The following is a 14,021-nucleotide window of genomic DNA, read 5'->3' on the forward strand; positions in this document are numbered from 1 at the left end:
AAGAATACAAATAGAACACTCACTTCTTAGTGGTTCCATTTCCAATGCCAAGATCTAGGACAGGAGAAAAAGAAAGCATTTAAAAACTAGACTAATTTTTATAAAACAACTTATTTTAAAGATTAAAGAATACAAAAAATACTTACTGCCAACAAGGTTGGCTAAGGATGAATCCAAGTCATCAGATACTAACTTGTTAGGTGGGAGTTTGGCAACAGGAAGACTCTGGTTCTGAGAGGCCACTGTTGGTTTGAGAAGTCCACCTAGTTCATCAAAGCCTTAAAGTTACAAACAGACGAAATAGGATTTGTAAGGAACTTTATGGTGCTACAGCTTTCTAAAGGAGGTCTCTGCCTTCTCTCCTTGTTTGTTTACTGGAGAAGTCCTCCAGGAAAATGGGCACTAATAAATGCTCTTAAGTGGAAAAAGGAGAAATCCACCATTTCAAATCCCTTCTCTGTGAAAGAGAAGGGCATGGAATTAATCCTTCCCCTCAGCTGACAAAATTTTCTGAAGACTCACTTATACCTGAAGCAATACAGGTAAAAAATATATCTCTGTAACTTTGAAAAAAAAGTTCCTTTTAAGAAATAATATTTTACAGACCTTTTTATACTCTTCAAAGTGGAGAATGTAAGGTATATGTAAAGCAGTATATTAGAAGCAAGTGAAAATGAACCACTAGGTTATCTCTTTTCCTGTCTAAAAACAGCTAGCCTAAATTATACATAAGAAATAGTTAAACTACACTCAAACTGCATAAAACTATCTAGTAAAGTAGAACCCTGCTTAAAAATAAAAAATAAAATAAAATAAATAAAATAAAATCCCTTAAGGTTCTCTACCAAATGGTAAAAGGTAAAACAAATCCAATCAACAAACCACCAAAGGACTGAACGGCACAACCCAGGAATACTAGAGAATATGAAAAAGAAAGTCATCAAAAATGGGGGTTTATAAAATATGAACAATTGGTTTCTATTTCCTTTATCCTTTTTCCCAGCAAGATAAACTCAAGAGGAAAAAGTCAAATGCATCAAAAAATGTAATTATAAACCTACTAGTGCACAGAAAAAAATAAATTTCTAGTTCATACACATTCTTTATAAGTTTGCTTGTTACTTTTGTATGTATACTTATGATAACTAATTGTATATTATAAAATTAACAACACCTCAATATATTCCTTTAAATGGCTTGAGTTTAATTACTACACTTACCACCCCATGATTAAGAATATAATTTGGTGCCAACTTTACAGGAACTCAATCTTTACAAAACTTCTAATTACCAAGATGTTAAATGGAAACTTGGCTCTACAGATTTTATAAAGTTCTCTTAAGATGACTAAACAAGCATACTATAAAACAATAAAAAGCCCCTGAACCCACAACTCTGATATTTAATTATTCTAGCTGTTCATTACACAGACTACCTCAACGAGTCAAGGTACCACAGGTCATATTTTCCTAGTTTTCAAAAAAGCCAATTTCATTTCAGTAAAGGTAAAAATTAGAGTAAAAGGTATAGCATTCTACACACAGTCCCTAGCAATTTGGCAGTCTAATCTGAGTAAAATCTCTTTTTTTCTCTCTTATTTAATAGCTCTGGGAGAAATAAAATCTACCCAGATTCAAAACTGCCACTAAGAAAAGAGTAAAGGCTAACAGTCCCTTGAAGCTTTCTTCTAGCGGCTGGGGGAAGAGGGACCACTTCTTCGGCTACCCCAATTTCATCTATCTACACATGTTAAAAGGACCATTATCTGTCCTTACACAGACTCTAAACTAGAACATTATAGTAATGTTAATAAAGCAATTTTTTCTTACCCCCAGAATCTACAATAACGTTGGTAGATTTATTTCCAAACACAGATTCAAAGTCAACATTAAGGCCAGCTGAAGGATGTGGCTGTGCAACTGGAGAAGGAGTGAATCCTAAGAAAAACCAAAATGGAAAAAGCTCAATTCTTTAATAACTCTACATCTACAGCTTTTTAATAATGATGACAATAATGATAGAATGGAAAAAGCAGTAAATTCCCACAACAAAAGACAAAGCCAACCCTTCAAGCAAAATGCTTCCTAGACTACAACATCTCTTGTGATTACGTTTTCCAAAACAAAATCATCCCACTAAGAAAACTAACAAAAGAGCAAGTGAAGTTGAACTACTAGTTCGTTTCATTACAGAAATAACATTTTTTGCTTATTTTTTACCTTAAACTTGTAAGCTGATGTTAAAAAACCAAACACATCTAAAATTCTAGGATTTTGCATGAAGCCAAATTTAATTTAAGGGATCATTTGGGAATAAAATAAGTATTCTGTGGTGCTTTAAAAAAATATGAGTCTACTTAGTATCCCCCAAGAGTCTTTCTCCCTCTACCTACTCACCTTCCATATTTCTCTCTCCTTCCTTCCTTTCTCCCTTCCTTCCTTCGATGGTTAATCAAAAGCTATATGGTTTAAGTTAATTTGAGAAGCGACAGGATTCTGAAAGTTATAACCCACTAATCCTTATGACACCCCTTGTGTCCAGATGTGTTTTGAATATTAAAAAAAAAACAAAACCCAGACTATTTTCAACACCCAACCACCCTCTAGCTTCAACTTAACTACTTCCAAAAGTGGAGCTGACATGTATAATCAAATATACTAATTTACCTAACTGTTCTGAAACACCAGAAAATTTATTCTTTCCTGTCCATGTTACACTGATGGTGGTGGCAATAAGCCAACAGACATCCAGCTCACGTTGCTGAAACCAGACAATGCTGAGGTAAACGTTAAGATTTTCAATTGTGTGAGGTTGTATATTTTGTGAGGTGAGGCTCTGAATTTCCAGAGGCTGACAAGAAGAATTAAAATCATCAAAACCATTAGGGCTGTCACATGACTTGGGGAGCTTTCAATCACTGAGTATATATCCAAGTAGAGAACAGCCTAGCAAGATCACAAAGAAGGAATTCTTTTGCTTTGTGGAAGGTTGTAATACATGGCTCCGGAATTCTCTTCCATTTCTAAATTCTATGAAGTCAGAATGTTAAAAATAAAAAAAAGTCTGGTATCAGAAGATTAACAACTATATCATTAAAGAGAAGTTAAACTTTTGAGCCCTGAACATAGACTCTCTCTCTCTTCCTGTCCCAACTTTCTGCTAAAGGACTTTCAGTCTGTAAGAATCTCACTTTGAACTCTTAATGTATACCACCAGGATATAAAGAAGTACAATAATGCTGTACTAAAAGGACTGATCTTAAAGAAAAACAAACAGTAGGACAAGATTTGGTGAGAAGTTCAAGAAGGTCCTCAAAGCCAGAGAAGCCAGAAAGCAATGACTTATTATTAACAATGACCCACACAAGCTGGTATACATCAATGATACTACTTTAAAAGTAGCATTTTACATCATAGTATGAATATTCTGTAGGGCACAAAATTTTTTAAATGTACAAGTTTGATCTTATTCCATAATTATTTAACCCTTTCTTAACTCAAAGACACTGGTCATACAATGAGAATACAAGCACTATCAAAACATAAAATAATTTAGTAAACAAATCTGACCATTCATCAAAAGGCTCCTAGAATTCTACAGATATACTGATTTAACAGCTCTTTGAAGTGTATGAACTGCTTAAGAAATATACCATGGATGGGCTTGATGGTTCTTCTCCTAACTCCTTAGAAAAAGAACAGATGTATCTACTCAAGAAAGACAAAAATCTATCATGCTTAATTATATGCCCATGCTAAACCACCACACATAGGATTCTTTAAATCATCCTGGAAATAATATCTGAGCTATGATATCATTAAACTTTAGAAAACACAGGGAACAATAATTTATAAAGTAGGATGGCATACCAATTTCTCTTTTCCCTTGCTATTTTGTCCCAAATTCTTTCTAGAATTTGATTGATATCAGAGATGAGCCTATCCTTTATAATAACACAAAAACAACTTCATTACTTTCTGTAGAGGAGCCATCTCCTGAGGTCCCTAGGGGCACCAATCTGTGAAATTATATTCCTGCCTAAAAGTATAAAAGATTTGAAAAGATATAAAGTAATCCAGAGCTAGTACCTCAAATTTTAAAAGCTTCTACATAGCAGAAGAATAAACTAAAAGGGAAATTCTTAATAAATTATAATAGCTGATTAGATTGTCAATCTTCAATTTTTAAAAGTTACTTAAAGCAAAGTTACAGAATTAATATCACCATTTCAGAAGAGCAGATTTAGGGAGCCCCCCCCAAAAAGATGAATAGGCTATCAAAGTTAAGGTTAATTTTATGAAATAATCACTACATTGAACTGCCTAACTTTCATTTCACAAAGCCCAATGAAAACTCTGTCACTGAACAGCTCCAGTTCACAGATTAACATTTAGAAACCACTGTACTACAGGGCAAATCTTGAGAGGACAATAGTAAGGTGACTGAAAGGTACAAGATGAAAACGCTTTTGGGACAGAAAGGCAATCCAAACACCTTTAAGAAAAATTGGCTGGGTTGTTTAATAGATTTTGGTGGTAGTTCTGTAATAAATAGGCCTCATTCTTTTTTGAGAAAATTACTGCTACTATTTATTAAACATTATGCAAGGGCTTTATAGATAGGTTATTATTTAAACCACACAATAAAACTATAAGACAGTTATTATTATCCTCATTTTACAGATAAGGAAACTAAGAGATTAAACAACTTATCCGAGGTAAAATAATTAGTAAGTGGCAGAATCAAGACTTAAACCGCAATTTCTTTGATTCCAGAATCTATTAAGGGTTTTTGGTTTATCCTGAGTATTTCATCTTATATAAATTAGTAGGTAGGAAAATTAGTTTTTATTATTATAGCTATAGTAATTATATCTATCAGGACTCTTCAAGTTTTATGAACTTCTTGAGCTTTGAAACAGCAAATACTGGGCTAAAAAATAAATAGCCCTTGGCAATTTAAAAATCTATCAGCAATACAAAAACAATGAGTTTTCAAGATTATATCTGATGATTAAATAATTTAGATAAGAAGTATACTCCAAGTATGAAATGATCTGCATACACAAGGTAATTGCTTTTTTTTTTTTGGCCTCGCCCTGCGGCATGCAGGATTTTAGTTCCCCGATCAGGGACTGAACCCTTGCCCCTGCAGTGGAAGCGCGGAGTCTTAACCACTGGACCACCTGGGAAGTCCCCACAAGATAGTTCTCAATACAAGTAGTTTTAATGATAATTCTGTGCCAGGCATTGTGCTAGATGTTATACAGGCATATATGTACACCTCATTAACAATCCTGCGGGCTTCCCTGGTGGCGCAGTGCTTGAGAGTCCGCCTGCCGATGCAGGAGACGCGGGTTCGTGCCCCGTTTCGGGAAGATCCCACATGCCGCGGAGCGGCTGGGCCCGTGAGCCATGGCCGCTGAGCCTGCGCGTCCGGAGCCTGTGCTCCGCAAATGGGAGAGGCCACAACAGTGAGAGGCCCGCATAACGCAAGGAAAAAAAAAAAAAAAAAAAACAATCCTGCAAGACATTATTATCCCAATTTTCATAGTCTTAGAAAGGTTAAATACTTGCTTAAAGTCACACAGGTAAAGGAGTGTAACTGGAATTCACACCCAAGTTCACCGTATTCCAAACATTTTCTTTCTGTTAAATGCCCTCAACAATTCCATTTTTAAACACTTTTAACCATGTCTAATTCTTACTGCCAGTCAAGAACCTCAGTTCTTCAGTTGTGTCAAACCTACTTTTTAATGCCAACTTAACTAAGGTAACAACTCCTATACACAAAAAAATTCAGCTGGATTTTGAGGTCTTATTGCTACTGCACTGGCCTAGACAGAATATATTTGGAAAGATACAGATCAAATTGGTTACACCTTCCTGGAAACTACTTCCCATTTCTATGGCCTTTGCGTAGCGCTGGAAAAGCATGCTTCTTTCCAGTATAATCTCCCTTCACCTGTGCCACAACTGTTCAAATCAAAATTATCTGCCATTCTATCACTAAGATCTATACACAGAGCTTTAAATTCCATAAGCTTGTAATATTAAAATGTTATAAACTCTTCTGAAAATTTGAAAGTTTTGAGAATGAATAAAAGCAAGAAGATGACAGGCATCCATTCATAAAACAATCGTGTTTAATCAAGGAAAACAAAATTAAGCAAAAAACTACCTGTTCTTCAAAACCAAGTATTTTTTTTCTTACCAACTCATTTTAAGGAAAACAACAAAAAGAAACCCCTCTTGCATAAATAAACTGATAAATTTTAGAGATTGTTACCTACCTCCAAATAAACCAGCTACAGTAGAAGGCTCATGGCACATAAGGGTAGTATTACGATAAGCTTGAGTACCACAAAAAGAATCTGACAAGGCATATAAGGGGGGAAAAGAAAGGACAGGAAAAAAAGAAAAAAGAGAAAGAGAAAAGTGAGAAAGTGAGGAGGAACAGTTAAGAGTGGAATGGAGTAATTAAAAACAAACAGAAACAAATAAAAACAAACAAAACAAAAAACAGAGGAGTCCAAGCCATTGGTGTTCTTCAAATTACAACTTATTTAAAAAAAAGCACTTAAGCCTCCATTGTAAGTACTATATTTAAAATATATATATAAATAATATTCACAACAAATTTTAAAAAATAACCAAAACTGCATTTCTTTAGATAAAGAAATATGAACCAGCTGGCTTTTTAGTCAATACCAACATGTCTTCTAATGCCTTCTTTTGCAGATGAGGAACAGGCCTAGACAAGGTCACAAACATGGTATAGCTGAGACCACAACCCACTCCCCTTAACTTACAAATTTCAGTATTCTTATAGCTTTAATGAGGACAAGCTACAAAGTACACTGAGAATCGTATCATCAAATCAAGGTCCTCCCCTGTAAGGGTTGGAAGGTATCTACATACCTAACTCTGATTGTTCTTGGTTGTTCTTAATCCTATAGAGCAGGGGTTGGCAAACTGCAGCCTGGGGCCTATTTTTATATGCCCATGTGAGCTAAAAATGGTTTTTACCTTTATGAAAGGGATGTTTAAAAAGAAAGAAAAAAGAAAACGACTCAAAGATTTTATGCATCCTATAAAAGCCTAAAGCATTTACTATCTGGTTCCTTACACCAAAAGTTTCCTGACCACTGTTCTAGAGCACTATCCAACAGAGTTTTCTAATAACAGAAATGTTTTATAAATCCACACAATATGCAGATATGTGCATATGGTACATTATGGTAGCCACTAGGCACATGTGCCACCGAAGAACAGAAATGTGGCTAGTACAAGTGAGGAAGTAAAATTTTAATTTTATTTAACATTTAATTTTTATTAACCTTTAAATGATGACATGTGGCTAGTGGCTAATTAGACTATACAGTGCCAGGAATGGCACACCTTGGGTGGTCCTCTCATGCTCTTACTACTCTGAGTAGGAAAGTATTGGAATTTTTATTACACAACTATACTTCTCAGGAACTTTCAACTTGCATTGAAAGACTTATTAAAAACCCTCTTCTAGGACAGGCATCAACAAACTACAGCTGCTTATCTTTGTAAATAAAGTTTTACTGGAACACAGCCAAGCTCACGTGTTTATGTGTTGTCTACGGCTGCTTTCACGCTATAATGTCAAAGTTGAGCAGCTGCGAAAGAGATCGTGTGGCTCACAAGCCAAAAATATTTACAATCTGACCTTTTAAGAAAAAGTTTGCTGACCCCTATTCTAGACTAATGCCTAATGGTTTGACATCAGTGGTTTTTAATTTCCCCTTCTGCACTCATTTTCATTAAAAAAAGAAAAGTATTTAACAAGCTTTTTTTCTCTAATGACAAAACTTGGCAGATGTGATTTTTTTTTTAAAGTATACTTCATACTTTCATTTGTATTATTCTCCCTCAGAAAGAGGAAGATAAGGGTTTAAATGAAAGTCTGCACTTCCATAAGGGAAAGAGCGCTGCAGAGCAAAGCTGCTGTCTCCTGATTTAGGCTTTGCTCCCACTAGCTGGGTTATCCTGATTAACTTTTCTAGGACTCAGGTGATGCAGCCATAAAATGGTAAAAATGTTCTCTTACCACTGTGAGAGTTGAGAGCTGGACCAAACATTCTCTGCAGGTTTTTGCAAACTCTAAATCACCAATTCTATGATTTTAATTTTCAAATGGACCGACTGACCTTGGAGTATATAGCCATCAACTTTACTCATCTGCTTTGCTTTCTGGTCTTCCTCTTGCCCCAAATCATAGGCCTTAAACTTAAAAAACATTAGGAATATGACATTTCTAGGATATTCCTCTTATTACAGGCTTTTTTCCTTGAAAAGTCAAAATAATAATTAACTCTCTCACATGACTTTTATATATTTTTACTCTGTTTTTGTTTATATGTGAAATACCTACAACCTTCAGCACTTAAGGTTACTGTCCTCCATTCTGTCCCCCTTCAGGGGATACAGATGTGACATCCTGAAGCCCATGCACCGCTCTGACCTAAAAGATCTAAATATATAGTCCCAAAGCAAAGACGTATCTGCTTCATATCCCCAAATTAAGGCAACTGACTTAAAAAGATACAAACAGCCATATTTACAATATACAGACTATTCATATTCGGTAAATATGAAGAAAAGATAAACCTAAAAAACCACCACCCCAACAGAACACTCCAAAGATAACTCTAGTTACCCCTTATTACCAAGCAAAAAGGCACTCCATTTGACAGATTTCTAGAGCAACAAAATGTATAATTTAGTTTCAATTACTTTTTATATAATTTTTAAATGTACTACAATAAAGGAATTATTGCAACCAAATATTACACTTTTGAACTATTAGACTAGTTGTATAACTGGAGCACCTGCCTTGAAACTTTCTCAGATCTCCAACTACTGCTTTCTAGTCACCTTCCATCCTCCCCTCTCTCAGATATATCTAACAGAATATGGCCACGTGATCTACCTAGGGTACACAGATGACTTTCTGCATGCTGCTTTAATCAAAGATTTAAATTTGTGTCACCTTACGTTGTTTCTTTGAATTGAATAAAAGCAGTTCTCATCATCTTTTAAGGGGGTTTAGCATCTTTTTAGCAGGATTCAAAAACATTTATTTCAGTTTAGTATGTACTTAAAAACTTATTCTTCCTTGTACAACTTTGGTATGAAATTTTGCCTTTTTACAGATTTTTATACCACAATTAAGGCTATTCAGTCAAGTTGCTTTTCATTTTCTACTTTTGACCCCAGGCTAACAATGAAATGAGACCTTTAAGATTGGACAGAGGGTATAGTGGGTTTTAGACAATATAAAGTTGTACCATTATTTGAAATTAAAAATGGAAAAAAGGGAAAGATTCAGAAAGCTACTAAGAGTGATAATCACCCTCTTTCTCAAGCACAGAGGGAAAAATGTAAGCACACATAAATACGTAACTAAGTTTAAGAGATGTTACTCCTTCAATCAACTCTCCTAATAATCACCTCTCTGAACTAATAAACAGGATGTAGCACGTGATGCTACAGTATGATAGAGAACAATACAAAGTCCAATTTCAAAGGAAATTTTCTTTCCTAAAAACTTGCATTAAATAAAATTAGGGATACTGGTGTAAAAAATCTCACTACACTACTGCTATTTAGTTTACTTAAAAATTTGTTATTAAAATACAAAGTAATTATTGCAGTGCTTTAAAAATAATGGACACGTTAAAAAAAATACTTAGGCAGTATAAACATTAATTGGAAAGAAAGGTTAAATGGTACTTTACCAACAAACATTTCATGAGTAGGTGTCCTAGTAGTAAAAGTGGATACATCTGAAGAAATGGGAGGGTGAACATCACCACTACTTTTTGTGAGGAAAGGATTTAAGCTTGAAATGGCATCATCAACAGCATCTACAGTAGCAGAGAAAGGATCTGTGCAGTCCAAGTGCATTATAGCAAAATGAAGAAAGGAAGTAAATTAATTAGTATTGTAATCAGTCAAAAGATGCAAAGTGAAAAGTAGTAGCTATATTATTATTAATCTAAATGCAAATGATCAAATCTAATCACCAAGATAGAAGAAATGCATTTAACATATTTTAAAATGAACCCTCAGAAAAAAATACTTATGTGTCCATAACAGTAGCATACGAAGGCTAGATCTGCTTTACATCAGAAAGCCAACAGTCATGTAGTTAAAAAAGAAGATATGTAAGAACAAAAATGTTTCTATAAAAGAGCCACCTACCCTGAACCGTGTTCCCCACCCAAGGTGGAAGTGTATCAGTTCTGGTGGCATAGCTATGTTTACTCACATAATTGATATAAATAATTAACTCAAATGTGGAATAAGCAGTATTTCAAAAGCCAAAGGGAATTAGGGGTTTCTAACGTGTGAATATAAACTCTTGTATGGGTTCAGATGTAGGAAACAAAATAATAAAGATGAAGAAAAGGTCTAATGATGGGAAAGGAATTTTAGAAAAATTAAGAACAGAGACAAAAGACTGGCCATCCCAGTAGACTGGGATTAGCTTTGAAGGCCTAGCTATGAGTTTTAAAGCCTAAATGATTTGGAAGGAATAACCAAAGTATTGTTCCCTACTAGAATGGTACCAAATATGTACTTTATTATCAAATTTAGAATCACATATTTACTATACCTATACCTCATTCAAGATAACTGTCACTGTAATGACTGAAAGCCATTCATCATACCTTAAGTAAATGGGGAGAAGAAAAACTAAAGAGCAGCGAAAATATAGTGTCATAATTTTTTCTCTTATAACACAATTAAAAATGAAAAGATACTCCTGTACTTCCAACCAGCGCCTGTTCTTGCCTCTTCTAGTTTGTGGTCCTTACTTAAGAATACAGTATTAAGCACTGTATTTTACTCTAAGACTGTATGATAAAACAATAAGGAAGCAATGGCCTAAGGATCAGCTTCTGCAAAACAATATAGGCACACTTTATCCTTAAAGTCAATAAATTCAAAGCTAGTGTTCCACAAATCCTGCAACTGCAACTTAAGAAAAATATCAGGATAATATTGAAGTCATTGTATGAAGTCCTACAAACATATCAAAACTCACTGATGTACTATTCTAACTCAAATGATCATGTTAAACATCTTTCCCACCCCTCCACTTCTCAATAAATGGAACAATGGGGGAAGAGAATCAGAAAAAATAATTCAGAAATAAAAAGCAGAAAATAGTCAAAAACAAGATTCATTTTTTTGTACTAAAATAAAAATGTAATGATGACCGCTCTAACTCCTTCTTGTATAAGAAAGGAGTTGCGTTAAGTTTAGAGTTGACCAGTTTGGTTGAAAGTACTACTTTTAAATATTTGATAGAGGCATGGAGTTTTTAAAGTACATCATACTTTGTTGGACAAGTAACACAAAACTTCTCTCTGGTTTTCCATGCAAAAGAAGTCATGAGAGAAGTCATTCAAAAAGAGTACACATATTTCTACAACAGATCTATTAGGTTCATGAGAAAAGACATGTTTGGAAAAAGTTACTAGTTATCTGCTATTTTATTGATTGACACTTTTTACCTAAGCACTTAATATCAATCATTTCCTATTATATGAAACATCCTAAAGAAGAATATGCAGAAATGCATAAGTGAATCTGTATATTTAGATCAGTCAGACAATAAGAAAAACCAGCTCTTAATCTACCTTGACAAAACACTACTACTATGGGTAGCAGATTAACATCATTTAGATTAGATGATGATTTTTAAATCTAAATGTTAGTCTACTATACCATAAATGATTAATTCAAATTCATTAAAGATTAAAAAAATAGTAATAATGTTCCAGCTATTCCAACTTAAACTGTACTTATCAGACTGGCAACTCTAAACTTCCTTACACTTTTAATAAATACTTTTTTCCATTATTTTTATCATTATTCACTTGAAAGTTTAATTTTATGTTAGAGTCACAGAAAAATAATCCAAAAAATTAAAACAAAAATAGTACCAGTCATATTACAGTCTTGAAGTAAATATTTGATATCTACATTTATTCACAGAAAATTGAGTGTTTTCATAGTGTTGTGTGTCTCATGCCAGCTGAGACTAAAACAAATTCAACTTCAGAAAGGGTCATTCTTTTTTGCCTGAATTAAATTTTGAAACCTTGCTTAAAATATACAACAGTATACTTAACCTGGTAATACTGTATATTTTTAGATTTGCTGTAACTCAAAGTTTTCAAGGTGATGAAAACTGGTATCTCAAGATATTAGTATTCAACACCAAGTGCTTGTTTAGATGCCACACCATTTCTTGAAAAATCAAAGGCTCACTAATAATGCAATGAGAGAAACAGGAGAGCTTGTGTTCTCTCTCTTCAGTGTTCATTTTTAGGTGGAACCTTAAAATGCCTCTCACATTAAACATACGAATGTTACCTCCTCTTAACTCTAATCACTAACCTAGCTGTGATTGGGAATACACATCGTTTCTGTGGTGTTTATGATAAAAACTAAATTAAATACCAAATCTGTTAACATCCATTTTTAGCAAATGAGAACAAGGAAAACATAGAATAAGATTTTAGAATTATCAAAAAAAAAAGCATACCTTTGTTTTGTCACATACTATAAAAGCATGATGTAAAATGCTACATATTTCAAATGTTCAGGTAGACAGCATCAAAAAAATGGCTTTTAAAATTTACTGTTATGATCAAAGCTTTTTATATATAAGATTTATTTATTTATCTTAGTAACTTTAATTTTAAAAATAAAGTAAAAAGTCTTAATCTGAATGTCATGGTATGAACAATACAATGACTAAATTAGTAAGTATTCAAAGTTCTTGGCTTAAAATACTCTTCCACTATCCAATTATGCAGAAGTCAAAACTGAAATTATCACCAACTCAGAAGCCAAATATTTTTATATGAAATATAAGACAAGATTTGATTCTTCTTAAATTGAGGGGTTTATATAAGATCACTGTCCTTTCCTCATATATAATTGTAAGCTTTTGGAAAAATAGTAGTCAGTTGCTACTGCCTCTGCTCTCAACTATACTTGATAGTACTTTTTTTTTTAAACAGTTTAACAGTGTCACTTGGACACAGCAAGCCTAATGTTAAAATATGGGGGAAATTTTGATGAAAATAGTACATAAACCAAAATAACCTAAAATAGAAAAGGAAATCATGATTAAATGTACTCCCACACTGTATTCACACACAAATTGCCATGGAATATTTCTTCTAACAGAATATAAAACAATTTTTACAGGCTGAAATTACTTAAAATTATTCTCCCACAGTAAGTCTATCTGCCTTCATATATGAGCTCAATAATTCCAAGCAGAAACTTTGTCATTGTTAGAATTAATTGTACATGGTATCCAGACAAAATAATTTCACAGTTCAGTTTCATTGAAATGTTATATTAGTCCTCATTAAGCCTTCTGTAAAATTTTTCATCTATCTAAAAATACAACTTTTCAGCCTTAATTTTAGAAAAACTGGTTTGTTTTTTTAAAAGGTGAGCAAGCTAAACTGCTTAAACAGTCACGTTAATCCTACTAATGTTTCCTAAAGCAATTCACAATAAGCAGGAAATAAGCATGTAAATTTTGGCAGATTAAAAATCCTAAAATTGTAATGACCGTTAGGATATTAAGAAACTGCTTTCTTAACCTTAATTTGCTGTCTACAGATCATTCAGATAAATAATTCTAAAATATTTACTGACTTTAAAACTAGCTTATCATTTTTAGAAATTACTCCCAGATCTTAAGATTTAGCTAAATTAAACTAGCTTTCAAAATCAATTAGTTTTAAAAATCAAGTTATGGCTCACAAAATTAGTCTAAAAAGCTAGTATTTTAGTGTTTCACTATTCCTGTTCCCTGCCCTGTCTTGAACCATAAATAACCTGCCTCCCCAAAAAAGAAAAAGGCTAATCATTCAACAGATATTTACAAAGTACATGTTATATATCAATAAGTGTTCTAGGCATCAGGGATATATCACTCAACAAAATATTTTA

General features: G+C 33.5%; 1 protein-coding gene across 3 annotated transcripts in view; it reads right to left on the reverse strand.

Moving 5' to 3' along the window:
• Window positions 1–14,021, reverse strand: part of PICALM (phosphatidylinositol binding clathrin assembly protein) — a 107,430-nt gene that overhangs the window by 20,364 nt on the left and 73,045 nt on the right. For 2 of the 3 annotated variants that reach the window (XM_007448834.1, XM_007448833.1), the window contains exons 13-15: window positions 1,830–1,937; window positions 147–278; window positions 24–54 (exon numbers count right to left, since the gene is read on the reverse strand). In XM_007448834.1, the coding sequence (XP_007448896.1) occupies window positions 24–54; window positions 147–278; window positions 1,830–1,937 (271 nt within the window). Of the gene's footprint in view, window positions 1–23; window positions 55–146; window positions 279–1,829; window positions 1,938–9,769; window positions 9,920–14,021 lie in introns of all 3 variants that reach the window. The other variant, XM_007448832.1, reaches the window with a different exon arrangement.

The sequence above is a fragment of the Lipotes vexillifer genome, unplaced genomic scaffold (assembly GCF_000442215.2).
Source record: "Lipotes vexillifer unplaced genomic scaffold, Lipotes_vexillifer_v1.1 scaffold771, whole genome shotgun sequence".
Classification (NCBI taxonomy): Eukaryota; Metazoa; Chordata; class Mammalia; order Artiodactyla; family Lipotidae; genus Lipotes; species Lipotes vexillifer.